General features: G+C 44.0%; 1 protein-coding gene across 1 annotated transcript in view; it reads right to left on the bottom strand.

The window, feature by feature from the left end:
• LOC143373165 (uncharacterized) overlaps window positions 1-16,753 on the bottom strand; it is a 57,882-nt gene extending 41,129 nt beyond the window's left edge. Inside the window, exon 1 of the mRNA XM_076820125.1 lies at window positions 16,562-16,753. Coding sequence (XP_076676240.1) covers window positions 16,562-16,669 — 108 coding nt within the window. The 5' untranslated portion in view covers window positions 16,670-16,753. The remainder of the gene's footprint in view (window positions 1-16,561) is intronic.
• Between the last annotated feature and the right edge of the window lie 10,430 nt (window positions 16,754-27,183).

The raw sequence follows: 27,183 nt of genomic DNA, 5'->3' as shown, positions 1-27,183 counted from the left end.
CGGAAAACTTTTAAAATGAGAGATACATGATTTTTCGACAGTATTTTAGCTGGTTGTGGTAAGGAACAGGGTTACTATTCGATAATTGGGCAGAAAATAGTTTTTGCAGTAAAAGTTCTTATTTATTAACAAAAACAGATACCGTATGGTGCTCTGGATGTAGATTTCGTACTATTTTTTATTATTTTAAGTAGAAAACAGGTGATTAGGTTTAGAGTCAAGTGAATCACCTTCGTGGCCGAATTTCTACTCACCAAAATTTTAGCAACATAACCTGACAATTCAATATATGCTGTAACCTCTATTTCTATTCGAAGGCATTTTATTTTATGTTTATCATTACTTTATGCTTTACTGTTGTGTTATGAAACATCTCCATAAAAGATGTAACTTATTTTAATATTATGTGAACAGAAATTGGTACAAATGGTAAGTAGAAATACGTACATCGCTACTTTTCGTGAGCAGAAATACGGACATTTAAAGCACTATATTTAATTACAAATTACTAGTAGTTAAACATCTTGAAATATCTTTCTTAAATAGTTTTTGAATTGGTTGATTTATTATTAAAGAATTAATCAATTACTCTGCAAATTTTCATCACAAACAAATTTTTTACACCTTCTCTCCGACGAGTAATCTCTTAAATGAGGAGAAATTGGGACATTCACCTTGGATTATAATTAAAAAATGCAGTGGATGTTTGAAAGGCTAAGAGTAAACAGGTCCCATGATTAATCCTGAGTGCACACGGCGCTCGACTGTACAAGAATTCCAGCTCGCGACCTCGCCGGTGATAAAGTGATACCAAGGGTGGCCTCTGAAACATTGAATTAGCGCCACAACGTTATTTAACGATGAGAATCGAAGGATTTTGTCGGAATTCATCTTCTCGGGGGAAGCTAACTCGATTCTACGGGGGATAAAAGGTCGGGGCCATCCGTAAAAGCGGAAACGGATATGGGGGATATCGCATAGTTTACACAGCGATAAAAACCCCCATAAAAGGACCGTATATCCCTGCGTTCCGCGGAGCTGGAACGTCATGACTTTATAGGCGACGAAAAGAATGAGCGACTTGCACGAGTATAAGCAGGGTACCCTCGCGCACTACGGGATATCATTTCTCCCGCCGTTTGTCATTTTCAATTGGGGAACACTCCGTAACGTAGGTATCGCGCGAACGATTCAAGTTTTACCAGAATCGTATTCTAAAATCAGCCGCGGTGGTCGCTTAGAAATTACTTTTTTAAGGGAGCGAATTTGAGGCGACGCACAGTGGGGAAATTTTGCGATTTTATGGCCAAAACTACAGAAACCAAATTTTTGAATTTTACAAATTTAATACAAATGTCAATTGAGGAACTATATCCACTTTCGTGGTCAAAACCTGAAAATTTATTTTTAATATTTAAAATTCGGAATGTTTACGTTCTAATATATGAGAAAATAAATTGTCCGAAAAACAGCACTTACAAAAATTACGAACGATAAAGATTTTTTATTATTTACATTTATACACTCTTTTCTTTGTTAGAGCATGTCTCTACTATACTGCAGCAGGGCATATCAGAAGGATTATCGCTTCTAACACAGACAATCAAACAGAGGATCGAAGCTGAATAAAATTATTTAAAAAAGAATAAAAAGGTTTGTAATGTATAACATGTGAACCAGTCTCGGTCACAGTTATGTCTTATGTTAGACAAAACACACTGGATCGTGTTTAAAACAAATGCATATAATTACAAGATTAGCAACTATTAGCGATTAATAATTGCATTTATAGAATGAAAATAGTCGAACGTAAAATAGGAATGAAAATCATTGCAGGATATTATGGGATTGATAACTATTTTATGCATTGAAAATTGATTCTTATATGAAATGGTTATTTCTAAAACACTACCTTAAAAATTGTATAAATTACGTATTAAAAACTGAAACATAATTATTTTGAGGACAAAAAGATATCTTACGCACCACCAGGAATTCAATCCATGCCTTGAAATGATTTTCAGATCTTTGGATACCACAATATAAGTGTTTGAAGCAACTTGAAAATCTGGATTACATTTGCGAGTCTATACGAGCTTTGTACTAAAACATTTAACAGTAAAATTGGTGGCATTTGATACTCATATTAGTGCTTCAATTGACATGTGCATTTATTTTGTCGAATTGAAAAATTTATTTTTGTGGTTTCGGCCATAAAATCGCGAAATTTCCCCACTGTGCGACGAGCAACTATAGTATGATTGTTATCGTGACGCAGCGTGGCGATTTGAACTTGCAAACTTCTGTCTCGAATAAATTTCACTGCTTCTTGAAAAAATGAATAAGAGAAAAGCTAAGTAGTTGCAGATTTGTAGATGACGATGGCCTACTTTGAGTGGGTTCCAGAGCTTTTAAGCGATATTTTTCGGCGTGTCCAGAAATCCTAGTGTTGATAGCGTATAACGCAAAGTATTCACGTGTTTGAGCAGTAAACATCTTAGGAGCCTCTGAGGAACTGTAATCAGGCGAGTTGTTCGCTATCGATGGACGCCCCGTAAACTTCCACCCCCGAAATAAACTAATTATAATAAAGGCAAACGCTCGAAACCGGTAAGGAGGCGAAATTAGATTATGCAAAACGGGGAAATCAAGCTACGGAAGGGGTGGAAAAGGGGGAGGGCAAATAACAATTCGCGAAGACCGAGGACAAAGTATAATTGAAGAAGCTCCTGTTAGCATAGGAATGGCACTTTTCCGATCTTTAGAATAGAGTGGCTTTAAAGTTCTCCAAACTCGACGGAATATCTCCTCTTGCGCGACGAAATTGGACGAAACCGCGAAACAGCCACTTATCCCGCGCACCGAGAGAGGGAATTACGGCAAAATAAATACCGGGGGAAGAAAAGTGTGCGCGTGTCGCTGATGGCGAGTTAGGGTTCCCCCCTCGAGCCGATATCGCGAAAGAAAACACGGCAAACTTCACCCCCGCCTTTGATCACTGACGAAACCAAGCCGAGGAGCTGGATATATCGAATTATATCCACTTATAAGCTCTCCGAATGGTCCACTAACGCGTGGCGAAAGAATTAGGGACTTATTTCATCTGGCGATGGCGAAGAAACCGAGATAGACTCAACTTCTAACACGTAAAATGAAACTCTGAAAATATACGAAATAATATCTGGTTCAACTTTGTACCGAGCATTAAAATACATACAATTTTCGTCCCTCCCCCTTTTCAATATATGTTAATTAAGTGCCAATGTTATCCTGGCCACAGCACATTGGCACGTCGCAGGTATAGAAAGAATTAACAGCCAAAATAAAATTGCACTAACCTGGGGTTACATTGCCACTGGTGTTCCTTCTCGAGAATGCTTTCTCGAGAAATTTTATAACTGCTTCTTTCTTATTTCTCGAGAAATACTTTAATTTCTCGAGAGAAAAAAGTGAAAATTCGTTAACGCGTCAGGCCATACGCTTCGCCGTACGGACGATGTCAGTCCGATAATTTAAACAATTATTTCCAGGGGTTTTGCTGACTGCCAGCAACGAGTTTCAACTTAGATATTCAAAATTCACGAAAAAGAACAAAATCAAGAAATATAAATGTCCCTGTAATGGGTACTTTTTAGTATATCCATCCACGATGTTGGATCGGCCATTGTGAATTTTGATAATCTAAGTTCAAATTCGTTGTTAGCAGTCAGCAAAACCCCTGGAAATAATTCTTTAAATTCTCCGTACATCGAAGCGTATAGGCTGACGCGTTAACGAATTTTCACTTCTTTGACCTCCCATATCTCCGAAACTACTCGTCACCTCAACTTGAAAATGTCGCGTTACTGATGTCTCGACATAAGGTATCGATTCGCATAAAATTCCGTTCCAAAGTCGCGGGACCAAAAGTAGGTTATTTCTTGCGCCAATCTTTCTCTGTTTCCACTATCGCAAATTCCGCAGACCCAATAACGACGCGTCATGCGTTGCACCCATTTGCAGGACCGTGAATGACAATGTTCCCCATACTACGGCTAGGTATATTAAAGAACTTTTTAATTCTGATACTCGATAACGGGGCCTTAAATATCCTGTCGCATGCTCGCGGATGCCTCGCGTATTTCTAAACCATGCTAAGCGACCCCTCCTCTTTTCGCGCGGTGCTCATTATTCGAGGATGCCTCGCGAAATACCCCGGAGTTGTATCGGCGTCATGCTGCCGGAATGCGCTCGCGTCGAAAACGTTAGAGGCACCCTATCGCGCGGGTACGAGGACGGAGACGATATTGGGTCACCGTCGACGATCTCGCCAACACCGATACAGAACAATACTCCAGTCCGGGGAAGGAAGCCTGGCTCCATCGTATACGCAGACCTATGAAACTTCTCCAAGATTTCATCTTTATCCCGTATTAGATTTCAGGGCCCCCAGACTCCTCCCGGGGGCGCGTCCTCCTCCGGGCTCTGCATTTCGGTATAAACACCCGCACCACGCGAACGTGACGCAGACGGGAGCGGAGAAGATTTTGGTCCATTTCCGACGAATGGACACCCCCGATCTAATAAAGAAACTTGGGACATTCAGCGAGCTCCCTCGTCTCGCATTTCTCCCTCATCGACCGGCCCCCGCCCGCCATATCTCTTCTTATAGGGCGTTCTTTTACGCGGCAGCGACGAACTGAGGAAGGGACGATGGTCTAACAGTCGCTGGAGAAAGAAACAGCTTGCCGTGTATGTCCCCGAACGACCTAGCAGCGGGGCGAAGAAACTGCCGTACTGCAAAGTGCCAAGGTGCACCATCTTGAGGGAGCCTAGCCCCTATCGAGCTGCAACGTTTTATACGCTGTGTCTACACGCGAGGCACTTTGGCGCGATCTGCCGACGGAAATGGGGGGGATGGTGATTGTTGGGGAGGCCGGGATTCCCTATATTGGGCTCGAATCAGGGTGTAGTAGAAGGTAACGCAAAAATCAGGGAGACGATATGAATTTATCGCCGGGGCCACAAGTGGTTCTGCGCTGGTGTAGAGGGCTTACGGCGTCCGTGTGCCCTTTACCTTTACCGTTTTCGCTCGTGGGATCTTTATGTTTGATGTATTGTTCGGAGGAGCGCTAGTGGAGGCGTAAAGCGCGAGTTGCCGGGACTGAACGTCCCATTATCGTCCGCGCGAGAGCGATGAAGACACTCTTCGCGGGTACGTCTGAGCCAGGCGTCGCGACGTCGTTACAGGCGGAGTATTCAACGATGCTTTATGCCATTTTCGCGGTTTCATCTCTGTCCCCGTGACGGAGAGCCTTCTAAATGCGGTCTCTAGTGGAACAGTTCCCAAGTGGTTTAGAACGCTAGCGACCGTGTGGACACTGGACGGGTCACGATTCAATCGATTAGGCTTGTAACGTGGCCGTAGGACTCTGTACTGGCAACTCTGGATTTATCGATTCGATAGAATCAGTATGCGCAAACTTGTATTCGCAGAATTCGATACAGACGCTATTGGAGTTGCAAGACTCGATACACCTCAGAGTTTGTAAGGCACGATATAGACCATTAGATACGGAGGACTACACAATCAGATGTGTAGAACTCGATATAGATACCATCCGACGCATAGGGCTGGATACGGTCATCATTAGGTCCGCAGGCTTTGATTCGAATGCAATTAGGTCTGCAGCACTCGATATAGATACCATCAGAGACATAGGGCTCGATACATACAAGGCTGTGCTCTAGAATCATGTATACTGCGCAACCCTAAAGAACTCTGATATTCTGAGGAGCCTGAAGCCTCTGGGACTATTGATACTTCAAGCGCCTTGGAACCCCAAAGACCTCAGGGACCTCAAATATTTCCTGGATCTCAGAAGCCTTTGGGACTTTAATACCTCAGGGACTCCAGAGACTTCCAGACCTCTGGGATCCCAAGGACCTCAGATACCTCTGGGACTTCAGACACCCCAGGAACCCCAGACCGTATAAGACTCAAGACACCCCCAGGAATTGAATTCTATGAGTTTTGTAGCGTGCTATCACGTTCTACGAACTCAAAGGTGTCTGTATTAAGTCCTAAGACTCCACCGGTGTCCAAGAGAGTCTATGTCAAACCCAAGGAACGAAAATTCGTCTACGTGTCGGAATCTGCGAGCCCATCGTCGCCCCTATTACACCTCCGACTGAAAACGCACCTCTATCAGATGCCACCAATTTAGAAACCTCTGTTCCATGTTCTCTAGCTTCACTATCACCTCTGCCTACTTCGATAGGTTCAGGATCCTCCGTACAAGCTATCGCGGATCTGATGTCCTTTGTGCAGCGTCTCATGACGCCTGTATTTGGTCTCACTAGTCTACTGCCGTCTGTATCCGATTTCACAGATCCGTGGCCGTCGATATCGAGTTCAAAGAGTCTTCTGCTGTCTCTATCAGGTCTCAAGTATCTAGCGTAATTTCTCAATGAGACATTATTCTCAAACGAATACACGCCACGAACACACTTCGGTTCCAAACTCTCCGGGGCCTCGCAACCACATTAATCTCACTCTAACATAATTAAAAACACATTTCACTAACGACTTTACCCGTCGACCGTGGGCGAACCCTGCAACGTGAATTCAGAGCGAGCGCGCCGCGTGCAAGATCGTCGGACGATGATTTCCGGGCCTGACGGAAGGACGTGCTTTAACCATAAATCCGTGCCCGATATAGAAACAAATATAAGGCCAATACTTTGGGATATTGCCGCAGCGAAGTGATTGATGGTCCGAGATATTGAATATCTGCAAAAGTTCGCGACGGCGAGCCCTGCCTGCCTGACGCCGCCACTCTCTCATCCACCCTCCCCCCGAGCTCCACCCCCTTTCTTCTCCCCTTCCGCCGCTTTTTCTCCTCCCGCGCCCAGACGCCCCTAAAACCCCGACGTATTCTCCTTATCCTCCTTTTCCCCGTACACTTCCACGAGAATGCATAACTCGAAATCCCGAAGCGGGGGGGGGGGGGAGGCGAACTTATCTCTGGGAATTCAGCGGCGACCGCGGTAAGTGCCCCTCTGAAGGGTCCGCGAAACTGGAATTGCAGCTTAATCAAAAATATCGAGGGCGCGGGATCTTAATTGCCTGGATCGCGGGCGGTTATCCCGTAAGAATATGTAAAACGTGGGCTCGACGGGTGTAACGACGCGCACGAGGATTACACGGGCGCGGTAAATCATCCGCGAACGTTCCGTCGGCGGATATTGCTATAAAAGCGCCCGGATAAATTAAACGCGCCGTGAGGGATGCGCGTAGAACGTAACGAGCGGAACGGGGTAGTAAAAAAGCTTATTTAATATCTCTCTTCAAACAGAAAATATCGGATCACGAGGGTAATACGTTTCCAATGGCGAAAGATTAACGGCGCTTAATACAGGGAGAGAAACGGGGGAAACCCAAGGGATGGACTCGAGGACGTTCCCGATGGATAATGAAACGTGTAAAGCATGTAGAGACATCGATGTCACGTAGGGATTTCAATCGCAGAGGCCGCGGAGGTGTCTATGCGTTTCGATTTTGAAAGGAACAGCGTTACCGAAAAAAATCTTCGGTACGGCGAAAATGTGAAGATGTTTTTACTTTTACATAATTACATGTAGATGGCGAGACTGATTACATAGTACAACAAATTCTGACTTCTTTTCGGACTTGTAACATTCAGTAGCCGTTTCTTATAGGTTTTCGTGCCCTGAAAACGAATCCGCAACCCGTTCAAAATCGATTTTGAAAAAAAACTGCAAATTTTCAACTTCGAGCATTTTTTGTGTCGAAACGGTAATAGGTATTCGATTGTTCGTTGCGTCAAATTATTCTACGAACCCTCCCGAATACAACGATATAAGTTATTATTGCATTATGAACATTTAAATATGTTTAAACAACGATCAAAGGGAAAAGGACACCCGAAATGCACCAATTTTTGCAGATATCTTTCAATTTATTTCCAAAACTAAGGGTCTGCGAGAAAATCTGACCATTCCACGCGATGCAGCGGATAATTTTCCTTCGGAAAGCGTCAACAGAAGTGGTAAGTCTCGTTTTGTTTTCAATACAGAAGCGAAATAGTTTGGCAAAACGCGCGGAGCCGACAGTGGTAGTCAACGGCGCACAGTGGTTCCAAAGTGCCTTTTTGTGGAGAAAATTCCGTATCTCCATCAATTCTCAACCGATTTTTGATTTTTTTGGCTCGTTTTGTCGGGGATTAAATTTGCTACAATATCAAATACCTGAATTGCGACCAAAACATGTTTTTTCTATCTTTTTTCTGACAAAGTTGGATGAAAACTTTAGTAGAACAATCTTTGGGGCTAATTTGATAAGATTTTGCCTATCTAAGTAGATTGTTTTACGTAAAATCTTTAATTGGTACTTGTCAATAGCGGAAACATAAAACAGACGATTTGTTGACACGTCAGAATGTTTGAAATACAACTTTACAAGTCGAAAATTTGCAGTTTTTTTTCAAAATCGATTTTCTCAAAAACTGAGGGTGATGGCGACAGACAGATTGCGGACTCGTTTTCAGGGCCCGAAAACTTATAAGAAACGGCTACTGAATGTTACAAGTCCAGATATCTGTTGTACTGTGTTATAGGGAACCCTAGTGGGTCATGAAATGATAGACTGTTTTCTTATATAATTATCTTTATGTTTTGAGGGTTACGGTAAATTCTAAAAAGAAGGAAGTTAGTCCTGGAGAAAAATGCGAACACGTGCAGCTGCAAGTATTAACGTTGAATGAATGTCTAATTTGCGTTGTATAAAGAAGGGTTAATCCTCGCTCATTTCACCGCCTTTCTCCACAGAGAATTCTCAGCGGAGCTAAAAAATGTTTCCCAGCCGCGAGGCTTGCTTTCTTTCCGCCTGGACACGGACGGTCGTAAAAACTGTACGGTCGAAGTCGGCGCGATTGGGATCGTGGAGAAAGAGGGATAGGGGGTGAAAGGAAGAAGCGCCAGAAGCGCTGACCGATTCCGTGGACTCGGAGAGGGATTCCGTGGATGGAATTGTTTTTTCGAGCGACTGCTGTGTCCTCCATGGGGCCATTAAAGCGACTTCTGCTTCGCTCGTGCTCGACACGAACGGGGACGGGAGAAATGTGAAACAGGGGCTGGGAGGAGGCAAAAAAAAAAAGCGAACGGTGGCTAGTCGTGGATGACGCAACGGCCGAAAGGGATCCCAGAATCCCCTTACGATGATTGCGGTAGGCTCCTCGAGGCAGCCCTTTTCCTCGAGCGTCGTCGTGTCCCTTGGTTCTCGCCTCTTATCGCGTTCCCACCGTGCCCGTTCTCGTCTCGGCGATATCGCGTCGCGCTGCTGGCCCTGCCCGGACCACGGCGGGCCGCAGATAGGCCAGAAACTCCGTGGAATTTGATGCCGGGTGATATCTGCGCGCTGCAACCCGGAACAGTCGTAACCGAAATGATAATCGCGAGGTACGGCTCCAGGGGCGAGATCAGCCGCGGCCATTTACGTTTACGGATGTTTGCTATGAGGAAAACCTGCGGCGATAGGAAATGGCCTTTTTTCGAGAGATAGGAGATACGGAGAGTGGTGGTCGATCCTGGAGGAACGGTAAAAGAAGATTATTTTGTATCCCGAGTCCCAAATTATCATTATTACTCTGCCGATTCCATTAATCGTGCTATGGAGAAACTAAACCAGTGCCCTGCTGAATTAGATACTTTCTTAACCTCCTTCGCCTCGTTTAGGACTCTGATACTTATTAGACTACCATCTCCTTAATTTGCGCTCAGTTGTTTGGAGATGTCGTCGTTTTATATTATGTTTTTCTCGTTACTTTATATTTTCCGTTTTATTTTATTCTTTCTGTTTATGTTACGTTATTTTATATATATATATATTGCGCTGAATTGTTCAAGCTTTGTATACTAAAGGGTTCTCCCGTCGAAATAATAATAACAATTATTCGACGCACAGCGCGCGTATTTGAGCATTCTTCGGATCAACCGGCAATCGGTTGAGAAAAGGGCATCGAGCCAGTTTGACCTAACCCTGTCGATGGTTAATCCGCGGAAATTATATTTGCAAGCTGCCACCGCGCGTATCACCGGGCCCCGCGAAACGAAAAATCAAGCACGAGAGGAAAGAGCCGGCGAGGTGGGGAGAAGGGGAATCGGATTATCAGATTCGTAACAAGGCTCGTTTCGGATTCATGGCGCATCGGGGTCGGCCACGTGCGCGGACAGCGCGCCGCGTTTTCTGCTGTTAATGGAAAACAGTGTCTGGCTGCCATTCACTGTCTCGCGACGACAACGATCGAACTCGTAATACGAATTTCCTTTGCCGGGGCACGATCGAATCTGCTTATTCTCGCGAGAGGAATAATGTAACGCCGCCGAAGCGTGGCCTCTCACGGCGCACGGAGAGACGGAATATTGCGGGGCCGTTGAATTCGAGCGGGTATCGCTGCCATTGCGTACACTAACTCCGTTTCGCGCTCGACCGTTCGTCCAGCCCCTCTGTGCACGCTCGTGCACGCGTCTGCACGCTCACGTTCCTACCCGAACCACCCTTGCGCGTACGCGGCGGCACACCGATGCCCGCAACCCCCTGCATCGATGTATCCATCCCCGCGTGTCCGAAACTTGGAACGAGTTTCCGCTCGGAATGGCCTTCGGGGATGCTTTCCAGCAGCTCGTTTGCCGCGGTATTATACCAGCAGCAAAGGGCAGTGGGCGATAAGACAGGTGGCGAACGAAACGACTGCTATTCGCTCGATCGCCAGCCGATCCTTTCGCTGCTTAATGAAAGGGTGAAGCTTGCTGCAAGGATTGAGTTATGTATGCGAACAGAGACAGGTAGGTATGTGGATTATTTTAGATTCCATTGGGGAGTGGTAGAAAGAATTATCTGAAGATATTGTGTCGGGAAATTGTCGGTGGAGATTTCCAGAATTTACCAACTACTTAACTACTAAATGATTTTTCAACCCTAACTTTGAACGCAGTTTTCAACCCCCAAATATGAAAACGGGGGGAAATAGAAAAACACGTATTTCTTATTTTGCGGTCCTGTATAACATATCCAAAAATCAAAATGATCGGAGGCGGACACCTAAAATACTTAAAATAATATTTTAATATAATTAATATTTTATTAATATTTTTAATATTATTATTAATATTTTAATATTATTTTAAAATACTTACATAATAAGTAAATTCTTTTGAATTTTTTATTTTAGATGATCGACTTTCGAGCAGCAGTGGTCACCGCAGAAGCCTTTTTTTAGAGAATCTTCCAGTGATGGACAATAACTTAGTTATTGATAAATATTTTTAAATAAGAAAATTACGATGCACGGTACTAGATGCAATCCTTAAAAGGAAAAAAGATTTCTCGACAAATGTGTTATAGCTTTTGAGTAAACTATTTCCAAAGACCACGCATTTTTCAGCCTCCTGACTGAGCATGACCCCTTAAGGTCCGTACCAGATACTGAGGTGGTCTTTGAGGGGTCAACAAACATCAAATACCACCATCTTGTTAATGTGGCTGAGATAGGGTAGCAATCCATATCAAAGCAACGCTGCACCGCCGAAACTCGCCTCTCAACAATATCGATTCTCCTAATGAACGAATTAATTAATTTTCGAAAACTCGTTCGACCGTCTACGACCCCGAGCCCGGGAGCTGCGAACGGGTCCCATCCTCGCAGCGAGGTTTCTTAAAAACCCTCCCCGGGCAGACAGTCGATTAGCGAGGGAGGTAATGATGAAGTCGTTAACTCGAGTATGTACCCACTGGAATCGGCCGTAGAATACCGCGGAAAATTCAGGGGAAATGAAGATTGAATCGAATACATACGATCAGGCCAACCCCTCGACCGAAATAGCTCGCGCCAGGGGTTGACGGGCTGTAGAACGTCGAGTTGATTCGCTGCACGGGTGAGAGGTGTCGAGGCGACGAAATTGCGGCTCGTGCTTGTCCTTCTTTCGTTAATAAGTTACCGCTCGAGGAGCCGAGTGGCTCCTCTGTTCCTTTATCGAGAGAAAGGGGGCGATTTATTCCCCTAGGCGGTCGAAACGCGGAAACTCACGAATTACGAGCACGTAGGGATCGATCGCGGGAAGCGTAGCGTACCCGGGGCCAGGGGTGTTTAAGGTGGACGTGTTGGCTCGATCGAGGCGATCGCTGGTAAAGGACGAACCGCATTGTGTAATTCCCGTCGTTAACTACCGGATCGTTTCTCGTTATTAGAAAACTAGGGTCGGAGTTACCTGCTCTGAGGTAACAGGTTGTTTTAATGCAACCGCAACGCCGAAACACGAGGGTGCGCGGCATAACGGATCGCGGGCATATCTATCGGGTTGCACGGTCCAAGGGGTTCGCTGTTGGTTAGCGTTGTCGAAACCGGAACGATGTTCTACAGCGCTGCGCACAGTGACCAGCTGTTAACCGAATGTATTGCGATCAATTTGTGAACGCTCCGCGATAAATGAGCCGGGCAAAGTGGTCGTTAACCCCCGACACGAAGTGCAACTGAACGAGACGACGTCGCTTGGACGGGAGCAACACGCGAGCTTACGCCACTTTGGGAAAGAATCCTTCGGCTCCGAAGGCGAACCGTGGTATTCTCCATGATTGTAAACACACAGAGTCATTCTCTAGTCCCTAGAACCTAGAACGGGATTGTTGGAGTTCAACGAGTCTCAGTGTTAGGACTAAGGGGCTGCGTTTCTCTTTTTCTGGAGAAGAGGGGCGATGGGTCTTGACCGGGGCATAAGGTGACGACCGTAGTCAGTCTGAAAATTGTGACCAAACCGTGCAGATCGCGTTCCGTCCCTTAAAGTTTCTTTTTTCTTGTATACTTTTATATATATAACCAACTAACATTAATACGTGGACACACTGTGTATTGTCTATCCATACAATAAACCATAGTTGTGTTTATAGTGTGACATTTATTTTCAACCTCTGCGGAGTAATTTCCAACAGGGATATCTATCCTATGGGACATATATGTTCCCCAATTTTATAGATTTACATGCAGCTTAATACAGTAAGGACTAGCGCAGGGTACCAGGGAAGAGGACGAGGAATGTAATTACCGTTTGAGGAGTTCCACGATCGTGGCTCACGTCCAAGCAGCTTCTGAAAAGGACGAACGTAAGAAGGAAACGGTAGCCGCGGTGTCGTAACTCTTTTCGGATCAAATAACCTTCGACAAACTGGCGGAATTAATAGCGCAACGCGAAGAAAAGGGTGGGTAGGAAAGGGCGCGGGAGCGCGGCGGAAATGAGAAGAAAATTAAGACCTAAAGTCGGCAGGGAAGAAGGGACGGGAACGTTTGAGGTGTACCGCACTTCGGGCTCTCCTCCTATCGAAGATACACACGCTAAAACCCGCTGCCTACCACCTTCTCATCCACTGGAGCCGGCTAGTAACCTAGCAACACCCTCGATACCACTTCAACCTGTTCGCCCAACACCTTCGGTTTCAATTCACCTTATCTTTGCTATCTACCGTACGCTTTACGTTCCTCGCCCATCTAGAATTCGACTAAGAAGTCTTACGGAAGGCTGTAACAAGGAGGCAGGCCCCCGCCGCTCATCTTTTATCCTCCGATCGAAACTGAATGGGTTCGATGTAATTGGAAATTCACGTGCACGTGGAAATGTAATTGGACGGTCGCCGGCTCGCGCAGACGAAGCTTGTTTTAATCTGTTTCAGAAGAATATGGAAACGGAGTAATCTTGCTTTATCTCTTTCAGCTGTTAATTTAATTCCTCCTTTTTGGGCCTGGATGCAATGAATAGTGTAATTGCAATTTAATTTCGCCGGTAGTGGGGGGACTCCAATTTTCGACTACGAAACTTTGCCTCCCATTCGTGCCGCCCCGCGTTACAGACGCGAGGAGCAGCCGCGGTTATTTGGAAGCTTCTCAAATTTACGAACTGAAAGGTTTCTTGTAGCTCGTTTAGAAGAAACTTTCGGGGAGAACGAACGCCTAACTATACTGTTGGTGCAACGGGGAACTTTAGGAACACTATCGCTTTCGTGAAGAGATGTGTCCTGCAAAGAAATATATCTTCCTAAACAAAGCGAGGACACTGGAGTAACCCTTTAATTTGGGATAATAAAGAGAACTGTTTCAAGGGAAAGTTATTTTTAAATCATTGTTATTTCTAGGTAACACAGTTCACTGATAGAACAGTACCTATATGAAGAACATACACTTTCTAATACTTGCAATCAAAAGACTAAAAGAAGCTGTTAAGATAATACGCTTCACTTGAAATTTATAAAAAGTAGACTTCTTCCGCGGAATCTCTATTTTACATGTTCCAATGGATAAGATGATCTGCTTAAGGTAAGAGATAGCTAAACCAAGGCCGGTATTCATAGTCGCTACTTATTCTTAAGCAAATGCTTAAGCATGCGGCATCCTCTGCTAACCTAGTAGCTAGTAAAGGATGCCGCATGCTTAAGTATTTGCTTAAGGGGGGAGCCTGGTGTAACTAAATGAAAATCGAGGCATTTTTCGGGAATTTTTTTTAAAGAAAGTATTTGATAGATCTTTCTGAAACTTTCAGGATATTGTATTAACAGGTTAAGGTATATAACAAAAAAAAATTATTAAAAAAGAGCGGCAAATAACAAAGTTATGCCCAGTCCGTTGGCGACGCAATTATTGCACTGCGGGCAACGTAGCGTCTTTTGGTTTCATCTGAAACCACAAATCGAACAATTTTCTTTTAGTTTATGAGTGTACGCACAGAATGAAGTAATTTGAAACTTAAAAGATGCAAAATGAACAAATGGCGGCCTCTTGAATAAAAAGTTCACTGTTTCCAACGAAATTTTGCCTTAAATGTCTAAAAAAAAAGTTATTTATTTAAACAATATCATTATACTAATAACTTAGTACTATGAAGAAAATGTTCACAAATATCCGTGCACAAGGCCAAGTCGATTGGTTGAATATTTTTTTAGTTACATTGCCCGCAAAGTATAAAACTGTCGTTTCGAGAAAAACACATTTCAAGTTTTGTGGTAGCCTGGCGCTCCGTAGCAAAATCGGCTATATCCGCTTTAATTTTTCGAATTTCGTTTTGCGGCTTTGGGAACATATTGTCGTGATGTTCAACTATTGATTTATGCAAAAAAAAATCGATTTCTTCGATCCGCTACACCAGGCTCCCCCCTTAAGAATCAGTAGCGACTGAGAATACCGCCCTATGAATACCGGCCCAAGAGTTGTCAAAATAGAGTCTGATGGGGCGCCAGCTAGTGGTGATTGTAGGAAATACCATCGCTCAGAGCGATGTAGAAAAGATCAAATGCGCCCAACGACCGTCTAATGCTGCGAACAGTTCGTAACGTAAGCCACCCTGGTCCTCGCGGTTTATTATAACGAGGCAGCTGGGTAGCTTAACACGGCCCTCTGGCGCCGAGCCTGGCAATAGAACTACTTTGCGTTTCGCGCGTCACTTCTATCTCTATCCTTGTCCCGTGCGCGTGTCCTCCACACGGACGCAAGTTGAAGTTGCCTCTAACGATATCCTTATGCCGAACCCAACAATAAGCAACTCTAACCTCCACTTCTAGGGAATTTTAAAGGCGTTCTCGAACAAGCAACTTCGAAACCTACGTAAAAAGCCGAGACTTGGTGTATGGAGTATTCCAAAGAGAAGTGTTATCTAGATCCCTGTATCGTTCAGAAAAATATCATAACCTTCTTTACATCACTAAAAACGGGATTTCAGTTTCGGTGATTTTGAGTGGTTACAATTTAGCTTCCACGAAGCTTCTATATTCTGCCCTCTTTAGTTAAAATGTCCCATCTAACATTTCGAAAGAACCGAGAAAACTGAAGTTTTATCATTTACTTTGTACCGTCCTTATTTTCCTTCATTTAAATTAAAACGTGTTGTCATTATTTCGTAACAGCCTAATATAATTTTTTGTAATAGGTGTACCGGTAGGTGATGTATTATTACCGTTCCAATTGATTAATTGTTTTAGACAGGATATTATAACCATTTGGAAATAAGTTAGGTTAAATACAGTATACTGTTTATAAATCTTCACGAAGCACGTAGAGTTTTCTAGCTTTACTTAAAAGGTAAAAGACGCGTGGAACTTCAAAAATTTCAACGTATCTCGAAAAATGAAAAAAAGCTAGATAGGGCAGTTTAACTGGGGAGGGCAGTATTAATACACCAGATTTATCTGTTAATGTCCTTTTGTAGGTTATGTTAACTACAGAATAAGTGTGCGCATTGAACTTAAGGAACGTTCAATGATTATACCTGCAAAGCACCTGACCGTAGACGCTATCCCATTCCGAGTGCCTCGTCGAGTAGCTGCTTATGTAGTTTACGATTGTTTGCACGATATTCTTGCCGGCTGTACGGTACCGCAGGCGAGGTTATAGTTTAAGCACTTTAAGCAATGCCACTCAAGCATAACCTCGCCGAGTTGAACTTGCCCCAACCGCTGGGTTCGAAGTAACGAAGGAACGTACGGGTGGAACAGAAGTTCATAACTCGTGCATTATTTCTAACATACCTGTGAAGTACAAACATGGCGACCTGTTGCTCGTTGTAAGACGATCAAAGCCAACGCCAAGGCTCCCCACGGATCATCAGCCCCTCTCCTAATCAAGCCTTCCCGCATCTTGTCGTAAATGTGTACCGCGATCCTTCTGCGACATTTTTACACCGAATCGCTTGCACCCGCGTCTGAGAATTGACTTTGTAAACGGAGAAACTGACAATAAATACAAATGGCGCCCTTTACCCGCGAATTTTCAAATGTATTTTCGATTTTACGAACGGTATCGTGGTTTACAAGGAATAATTCTTGTAATATTTTATAGCGTACAAATATATTATCGCAGCTCAATTTGGCGAAGCTTACAATAAAGGGAACTCGCTGATGTTGTTGCATAAATATGTGGCGCGCGATTTGAAACAAGCCGCAAATTTGAACTTTCATACGTAGAGCAAGGCATTGATATTTAAATTCGCGAAGTCAGATTCATCCGAATACCACGGGCATTTACAGTAATACATTTAATACGACCATTTCATAGAGCTCATTAATTCCCGCGCAGTTTTGCACGAATGAATATTAATGAAACATCCGTTTTGCATAACTCGCTGAAAAATTGCCGGCGTTAATATTTAAGAATGCGCTGCTCATTATTACCCAAGCGTGTTAAAGGTAACATTCCAGAATTCCAAGCAGAGACTTGCGTTTTAAGGACACTCCGCATTTTTGCTTACTTCGCTGATGCTCGCTGGAACTCTTTTCTATCAGTTTACAGCGTCGTGTTCACCGATTCCGTTGGTATCTACCCACAGTTCCAACGCGCCCCGTATGGACAGGCCAATTCTCGTCAGAGATACCTCGAAATACCTCGGAACTAGTTAGCCCGTCTGTGGGGAAGAAAAAAGGATGATTTATCGTGACGAGCTAATAACTCGTTCCCCAGCGAAACAGCGTGAAACGCCGGGGTGGTTTAGATCGCGGGGAATTCCGGGGCCGTTGTCCATGTGTGAGCATCGGGATCGGCCGCGCACGGTGGCACCGTGACAATTTAAGGGGCGGCGCACGATTCCAAACGAATCCGATCTGGCACGTTAATTAAACTTAAACTTAACTCGCAGCACGGTCGGGGCGGCTGCCAAAAGTATTACGGGGAACTCGGCGGAGCGGCGCGATCTGAATGCGCGCTGCCATACGGGAAAAAGCCGATCTGCACGGACAGTTGCAGCATCGGTGTTACGTACACAGGCCGGCGCCGGGGCCGAGCACGTGTACGTGCGCACGTGCACACGTGCAGCAGGCTACGCTTCACGCATTATAGGTAGCGAGCACTTGAGTTATAAGATTGCCATGGACACTTGCCAGGGTAATATCAAACTTCGAAGCTCCACCCAGTGCCACCCACGCGTCCGTCGGCCGCGTCTGCGTGCACGTGTTGTGCACATGCACGCGCGGCCCGGTCGTGATAGAAAGCTTCGTTATCACGCACGCCCACGCGTGAGCCTGATGCGTTGTGGCTTAACTCCTTTATGCTCCCCAACGTCTACCTCTCTCACCCTGTCTTGGCTCCCTACCCCCGGCCCGCCCCATCAACGCGCGGTCCTAATTATGCGCTATCGATGACACGAATTAACGATCGACCCGTGAAGGACTTAGCTGCGGCAGTTCCTTTCATCTGCCCTAGTAACAGGTAAACGTACTTGCTGCGGAATTCGATGTCTTCCCGTTATGTTACGGGGTGGCTGTCGCAACTATCACCGTAATACGATAATGAAAACAGCATCGTCATATTTTTCTAATTACTTGCAAGTAGATATTCACTCGTAGTGAATAGAGTTTCCCGGTTTGGAATATGTTTTTTTAAAGTTCTCATAGCTGCTAGAAATCCTGAAAATTATATCTGCAATGCACCCGTTGCAGTCGTGTGATTCAGACGTACGCGAGAAACGGCAAAATCCTTTTATTTAAGGGGTGATGCCTACCTGTAAGGTCTGAAAACACAAGTGTTTTCGGGATTTTTTTTAAAAAACTTGGAGGCTTTTTTTTAAATAGACGGTTGTATGTTCGAAAGTATATATTTTAAAGTTCTTGTAGTTTTGTTTTTGCAATGCGATATCTAAATAAATAATGGAATTATAGGCGATCTTCCGGCAGCGTTTCTTTTATTACGGTGACCACTGTAGGTTTGACCTGGTTCGTCAGAAATAAAAAATTCGACAAAATGTAGTTAGTATATTAAATTATTTCGTCCTTAATCGTGGCTTGTTCATTTCCGTCGCGTAGTTTTTATTTGACAGATGAAAAATGATGAAAAGTGAGAGCGATTCTGTGGCGAAAATCGATACTTTTGCTATGAAAAGCCGCCATTTTGTAGCAAATTAATTTTTCGGGATAGTGAACGATTAAGGAGTAGATAATCTAATATACTAACCAAATTCCCGCGAATTTTTTATTTCAGATGATCCAGGTCAAAATTAAAGTGGTCGCCGCAAGCAACTGAAAAAAAAATTGCTGCCGGGAGATCGCTGATATTTCTTTTATTTATTTATATTTTCCATCGCAAAAATTGCTACACGCAGTTTAAGATGCACACTTTCGAATGAATAAAGGTTTGATTAAAAAATCCTGCAACTTTTTCCCCCAAAAATTCCCGAATGTACATGCTTTTAGCTATACGAGAATAATTGGCTAAAACCAGGAATCTGTTTATTTTTTGTGGTACTGAATCCGAATATGACGGTATTTTTGTGTAAAACAAATTCCTAAGGTAATTCTCTTAATAAAATATCATTTTTTTTGGAGATAACTGAAAAAGAAAAGGCCGGAGAATTTTTTAAATATTTTTTTCCGATTCAGCATCTAAAAAAAAAACAGATGCCAGGTTTTAGCCAATTATTCATAAATAAGTGCATTTTGCGGTTTTTCGCGTACGCCCCAATAACACGAGTAAAATATGTCCGTTGCAGATATAATTTTCAAGATTTCTTAGTTACTATGAGTACTTTAAAAAAATATATTCCAACTCAGGAAACTCCATTCACTGTAAATGAATATCTACTTCTCAGTAATTTAGGGTAGAAATTTTTTAACAACTCTCACGTTCCTAGTGTCAACCATGCTTTATTTATGTGCTCGAGTGAATAATAAAGTGGGTGGAGCAGATGTAAAAGGCGAGTAGAGAATTTGTATTTCGGCAATTACTCAAGCTCTTGCTGGGTCCTTGAGCCGAGGAGTCTGATTTCGCGTAATTCTCAAGTAGTCGCCTCACGGAGAGCCTCCTCCCCCGTCTGCCGAAAGCGTAAATGAGATTGGAGGGAAGAAAAGAGCCGCCTTAGGAAACGCGTGATTACGATAATTCAATCGAGGATCTTCGTCGTGCTGTCGCTTCGGCAACGGGGCAGAGGAGCCCCCGTGCCCCAAGCGGAGGGACCTTAAAGGATAGTTTGCTTATTCCGGTCACAATGCGAGTCACCGTCGACTCCGTTCATCCCTCCTTCAGCGCTGCGACCATCGATGTACCTACTGACGCTAATGCATATTCAATGTTACACCCATGCCTGGAATATCCCGAGCGACGTCCCGGCTCCTTCCGAAGGGACGTCCCCGCCGCGCTCTTGTTTACGGGATGACTTTTCAAATTCCCCCCTCGATATCTCCGAATAATTCTGCGCTGCTCTCGATACCCGACAAGTTCCCCGTAACAGAATAAACTGCGCCGTTTTTTCGCCGCCGCTGATCCTAAATCAATTCCAAGGATCGTGCTTATCGCGGAAATGAAATCTTCGCCGGCGCTCTTATTATTCTATTTCACGATTCCTCAGACACCGGCGCTCGCACAAAAGACTCCATCACAATTTTCGAATAGTATTACGTCCATGCGCCGAATGATCGATTTCCTCGAGCTGGATAAAACCTTTTCTCAGCACATATTCTTTCACACGTACGCGCGTATACGTACGATCAGGAGGGGGTAGGGGGGGGGGGGCTGCTTATACACGGACCTCCTTAATATTTCTCGGCACTTCCGCGGTGCGCCATATGAATTCCGTGCGGGCTCAATTCAAAGGAATAATAAGTTTCTATTCCCGGCTTGTTCTGTGGAATTTCATGCCCCGTGTTTCTGCAGAATTGCAAGCGTACACCGTCTCGTTTCTTTATCCCCCTCCACTCGCCCCCATTTGCCGTAATTTCGTACCGCGTTATATTTGTACAGCTGAATTATTATCCCGCATGAATTTGTCTCTACCCTCTCTCTCTCTCTCGCTCCTCCTACGTTTCTTTTTTTTTTTTTTTTTTTTTTTTTTTATTATCGGAGAAATATATCCCGCGCGCGATTCCATGCATTTCTTTTACCTTTCCCGTCGATGCATAATATCAACGTATTTCTGCATCCCGATCAGACGTTACCCGGGACACGTTCGCCCGGCGCGCAACTTTGTCCGCGGCTCCTCGGCGCGCGTATGAATGTACAAATACACCGGCGACAGATGAATAAGAGCCGCAATAAAGATCCGATATGGCAAGCACGGGGCCGTTAGCCCCGACGTAGTTACGCCGTTAACCCGTAACTCGTGCCAGAACTTCACCAACAATCGCGCCCCTCCGATAGGGTCATTAATATCTAATGCCTGACGGTGAAATACACCCTCCATTAAGTGTTAATTAGCAAAGATTGACCCCCGCGAAATTGCCGGGACCATCTCCTCGCCATTACATTCAATATCTGGCTGAGAGCGTTACCGCGACGGTAGGCACCCTTGGAGGCACTCCGCTCCGTAAGGAACGCGCCGTGATCCTCGCGACACGGCCGAAAGAACGGAGGGAAGACAATTTCAGATAAGAAGCTGTATCAGACGTACTTAAGGCGATGATCAATTCATTTGCTATCGCGTGTCCGCGAGACATTGGAAAATTAAATGTAACTATATCTAAATGGAGAATCATCGCGGATCCCCGTAACACTAAGGGTGCCCTGATCCTTCGCCGGCGCCTCCATCACCCCGGAGGAAAACCCGACCCTTCCTTCCCTCGGATTGTTTCTCCGGTGGCTGGGTTATGTGCTTTAGGATAACGTTCCACGATCACGCGATGACTCTCCACCTTTTAACCCCTGCAGCTAAGTACGTTTCAGTTACCCCTCGGTGAAAGCTACCCGTCCCTCCGATCCCCTCCGCCCTCCCCCCCCCCCCTGTCCTAATACCCTCGGCTCGTACATCTTCATTCGCTCCGTCGTTTCTTAAACACTTAGATTTTATCACCGAGTTGCAGCGTGTCTCACTGTCAGAACACCATTCGTGTAACGCCGGTCTTATATTAACCGGGGAACATTTAGCTTCATTATTAATGGACACACCGCGACGGCGGCGCGCAGTGGGGAAATTTCGCGATTTTATGGCCGAAGCCACGAAAATAAATTTTTCAATTCGACAAAGTAAATGCAAATGTCAATTGAAGAACTAATGTGAGTATCAAATGCCACTAATTTTAGTGTTAAATGTTTTAATACAAAGCTCGTATAGACTCGCAAATGTAATCCAGATTTTCAAGTTGCTTCAAACACTTATATTGTGTTATCCAAAGATCTGAAAATAATTTCGAGGCATGGATTGAATTCCTGGTGGTGCGTGAGATATCTTTTTGTCCTCAAAATAATTATGTTTCGGTTTTTAATACGTAATTTATACAATTTTTAAAGTAGTGTTTTAGAAATAACCTTTTCGTATAAGAATCAATTTTCAATACATAAAATAGTTATCAATCCCATAATATCCTGCAATGATTTTCATTCCTATTTTACGTTCGACTATTTTCATTCTATAAATGCAATTATTAATTGCTAATAGTTGCTAATCTTGTAATTATATGCATTTTTTTAAACACGATCCAGTGTGTCTTGTCTAACATACGACATAACTGTGACCGAGACTGGTTCGCATGTTATACATTACAAACCTTTTTATTCTTTTTTTAACGATTTTATTCAGCTTCGATCCTCTCTTTGATTGATATACCCTGCTGCACTGTAGCAGAGGCATGCTCTAACAAAGAAAAAAGTGTACAAACGTAAATAATAAAAAAATCTCTATCGCTCGTAATTTTTGTAAGTGCCGTTTTTCGGCCAATTTATTTTCTCATATATTAGAACGTAAAAGTGCCGAATTTTATACATTAAAAATAAGTTTTCAGATTTCGACCACGAAAATGGATATAGTTCTTCAATCGACATTTATATTAAATTTGTAAAATTCAAAAATATCATTTCTGCAGTTTCGGCCATAAAATCGCAAAATTTCCCCACTGTGCGGCGTCCCGATTCCCCGGATTATCTCGGTGAAATTTTGTCCTTCGTGATGCGCGCTCCCAGTTTTAAATAGGGACGACGGATACAAAACTTCGCGGCAGACTATGACACGGCGGCGCGTAAGATACGATTATTCGTGGCCGTTCGATTACGTCGCGGAGAATTGTAGGAGCCGCGAGATTTATAGCATTGGCATGCGGAATTTTTCGGGTGTAACGTTATTAGAACACAATTATCATCGGAAATCGCGTTGTCGTGCTCGCATCTCTCCAGAGGATAAGGCAACGTCGACAGCATCCCGCCCGACCCGATATCTTTGACCTATAAATTATAATATGTAAATCGCGAGAGAGTAGGAGCACCGAGGGGTCGCTACGCGTTCACGGGGGTAGATAGGTGGTCTGGCAATTACAGAGGCTTACTGTACATACAAATTACTAGATAGCCGCTTTCTCTCTCTCTCTCTCTCTCCCGCTCTCGCTTGGGCGCCTCCTCCCTTTCTCTCTCCCTCTCGTTACCGCCATTTACCACCGCCCTGCAGCGCAGGCACAACAACCCCGTGTAGAAACATCGCGGGTGACGCAGTTATATGAAACCAGCCACTAAAAAGGTATTACCAAAGTAAGAAGTCAGCTTGATAGCTTCAGGCCGTAACTTGCTTTTTCGCCCCCGTTCCTCTTCTCCTAATTCTCTTCTCCATAAACCTTCGCGGAAAGCCCTTACCACTGCTCCACTCTGAAACACCGCGTCAGTTCGTTTGAAGCAACCCCTTCCTACGCGCACATTCAAAGCGAACGCCGCAGAATTGATTGTCTTACAGTCTAGCAAGCTTTATTTTTCGTTCGATCTCTTTAGACGCAAGTATTTGCGATCGTACATACCTAATAGTATTAGTAGAATACGACAGAATGCAGTCAGACGCGGCTGAAACCGTAGAAGTAGAAACTGATCGTGACTAGCTAGACCACTGTAGTTTCTACCAGTGACTAGAGCTGGGACTATTCGAATAATTTAATATTCGAATATTTTACAAGTGTTCGAATGCTACGAATGAACTTCGAATATTTGAGTATTCGAATGTTATTATTCGAATAGTATGGTGTGAAGTGGGTGAAAATTAGCTTACAAGATTTCACCCTGACAAATGAACCTAAACAAGTTGATTTATAATTCACACCATACTATTCGAATACATCAGTATTCAAATACTTAAATATTCGAATACATCAGTATTCAAATACTTAAATATTCGAATACATCAGTATTCAAATACTTAAATATTCGAATGGTATTCGAATACTTGGATATTCGAATTATATTCGCCAAATAATTGAGCAACTGAAGTATTCGAATATTCGAATACCGAAAAATTCGACAAATAATCTCAGCGCTACCATAGACGGGCAAACTTTTTATTTAAATAAAATTTCGAGTAACAATAAAAGGTAAAAAGATTATTCGTCATTCGTTTGTTAACACGAATTAGCTTTATTCGTCACATGGCGAGTAATTTTTTTTAACTTTTATTCATTATTAGACATTTTTTTTAAATAAAAATTCTGCCCATCTCTAACTCTCTGCCACAGCAGTAGACTCGATAGAAGTCTACCGTGATAGGGCGTAGGCAGATCTCTGGGAAAACGAATGGATATCCTTGTCCCCTATCCAGCCTGTCGAATTTCAGCAAGGTTTATACGAATCGTACCATACCATTTAACACAGGCGTCCACAAGAGGGCAAGGCTAAAAAAATCGCTCATTTTTAAACCCAATCTTTATTAAGTTTATACTAAAAAGTGAATATTCTAAAATTCCAATTTCAATTTTTAATTAAATTCGCGCTGCAAAATGGGTTCAAACGAGCAACCAACGGCCGCCTGTCAACTTGCATGTTTCTCAAAGTTGACCCCCACCTGGAAAAAAGTCTGCAGATACCCTTGCCATTTAACAACCCTTTTGAAAAGTATCGCTGCAAGAGTCTCCCATCCCGGTAGGGGAGACCGGGGCTAGTTGATACAGGCGCAGGTTGATACAGACGAATTATCTCGACACCGTATATATGTAGCTCCATTTAAGCGAGATATGTGAAGTTTGTTGTTCAATTCTTTACTACGATTCAGCGTACGTCTGTGCACCCTGACGTTATCAATCGTTTTTAACTGTTTTCGTTCATATGGAAAAACAGTAATTGACTGCATACCAGTGAATGACCGCTGGGCAAAGAAATGTAAATTATAAATTTAAAAATTATCGTATGTTTATAAATGGAGTGTAGTTGCACTCTTAATACTCCCCTACACCTCCAATCCCAAGAGCGCACCGTTTCGCAGGCATTCCATTCTAGTCCTTTGGTTTAACTCCCACGCGGAAATACACGGATCCGTGCAAAACCTACTGCTTAGAATTTGTATCAGATAGGCCAGACAAGTGTCGGCGGCTTGTACATTGTCCGAGGCTCGTGTCCCGCAGAGTGGATAACTAAAATAGACATAGACACCTAGTTGAGATTCGGGTCAGCGGCGCAGGGTTGGTCCTGCCCCCTGGGTACCTACGAAAGCGAGATGACGGCGACGGCGGCAGTAGGGGCGAGGGGAAGCAGCGGGGGAGGCACGAACGGCAAGGAGACAGGCCGGGAGGGTGAGGCGGGTGGATGCTGGACAAATTATCCACCTACCTCATCCCTTCTCAGCTTTCCAAACCATCCATCTATCCAGCCATCCTGTGGGAATCCCTCCCCGAGAACCCCACGCCCTAATAGCTGCCTATGGGGACGCGATGGGACTCCCGATGGACTGGACGAAATCTCGTGCATTGTGCAATCCAGCCCCCTCTCCTCCCTGTCCGTCCCTCTTCACTGCCTACCCCGCCGCCGCACACCCCTGTCCCACGCTCGGCGCGGTTTCAAGAGGGGAAGAGTATATTCCTTCCAATTTGCCAGGGTTGTGCATTCGACGGGAGATCGAAAGATATTGGGGGAAGAAATTCTCTTTTTCTTCGTCTCTTCTCGCATCCGGCCCCCGGTGCCCCTCCGGCGGCTATTCTGCTTCTCCTTCCGCGCCGATGAACGCCAACGATTCCACGTCGGGGTGCGCGTGCAGGTGAATCGTTACTTCCATCGACGACGTCTTTCTCTCTCCCTCTCTCTCCCCCTCAAATGAGGCTTAGTAAACACAATGCTTTTAATAAGACGGATGGTCCTTCCCCTCCTGCTCCGAATCTGAAGGGGAAGCCCCCAGCGACCGCGCAGCGAGAATCTCATCGTTCAGAGGAGGATTGCTGGTAACCAGGGCACGGGTCCCGGCAATGTTTTTAATAAAAGGAGGTATTTCCAGTGTGTCGGTTTTCAACAAGCCCCGCAAGGATGGAGACAAGGTCGCTCGCCTGGGAACGACGTAAACGATCTCCTTTATGGGTCAAATTAAACCGAGTTTACGTGCTACGTGTCAGGGCTCCCTTTATACGCGTAGCTGGCCCCCGTAAAGCCACCGGTCAAATAATTCCCGGCGATATTGTGCCTCGTAACCCCGCGAGGGCCACGATTTACCGGGCGGGAGCGCGCGTCACGCGCCCCCATTATTGTGTGCATAATTTTTTTTTGTACGACCTGCCCGGAGATTATCTTTTTATTCCACAACGGCGACGTAACTTCGTAATAATGACCCACGCTTCCGTAACTACGTGTGACCCACGGCTTGAAAACTGTTATAATATCGATTTCGGTTCTCCAAACGGTTACGAAGAACCTCTATTCTGAATAACTGTTACGAAGAACCGGAATTTCCAACTATTATCTGCTTCAGTCCCGGTTACTATTTCCTTCCTCGAATCGGTTCCATAACCGTTGTTTTTTCGGTTCTATATCGGTTCCGAAACGGTTCTAGAATCAATTCTTGTATCGACTTTTCCCTAATTGATATCATTAATTATTGTGGCTGCAAATTACTGTATACGTGCATATTCTTTACAAAATCCTTACAGAAAAAGAAGAAACATTTATACATATCATATATAATAAAGCGTTGAAATAAATAAATCAGCTGCATATTTTTTACATTCACACGTACTATATCACTCAGAATAGGAAGTTAAAAGTTTCTCATGTTTCTATAAGGATTTTGTAAAAAAGATGAACATCTACAGCTACGATAATGAATGATCTTCATAAAAAAATTCAGAAAAGTAAAAAAATTACGCCAAGTACATGAAATCAAATAAATCACAAAAGAATAGAAGATAATAATAATTATGAAATAAAAAAAGATGTGAAGTCAAAATGAGCTGCACGTACACAAAAGTAATGATAAATACAAATAAATATTTTAATACGAATAAACATTTTA

Source organism: Andrena cerasifolii, chromosome 1 (assembly GCF_050908995.1).
Source record: "Andrena cerasifolii isolate SP2316 chromosome 1, iyAndCera1_principal, whole genome shotgun sequence".
Lineage (NCBI taxonomy): Eukaryota > Metazoa > Arthropoda > Insecta > Hymenoptera > Andrenidae > Andrena > Andrena cerasifolii.
Note: the sequence above shows the minus strand (reverse complement) of the source record. Positions and strands in the feature narration are given on the sequence as shown.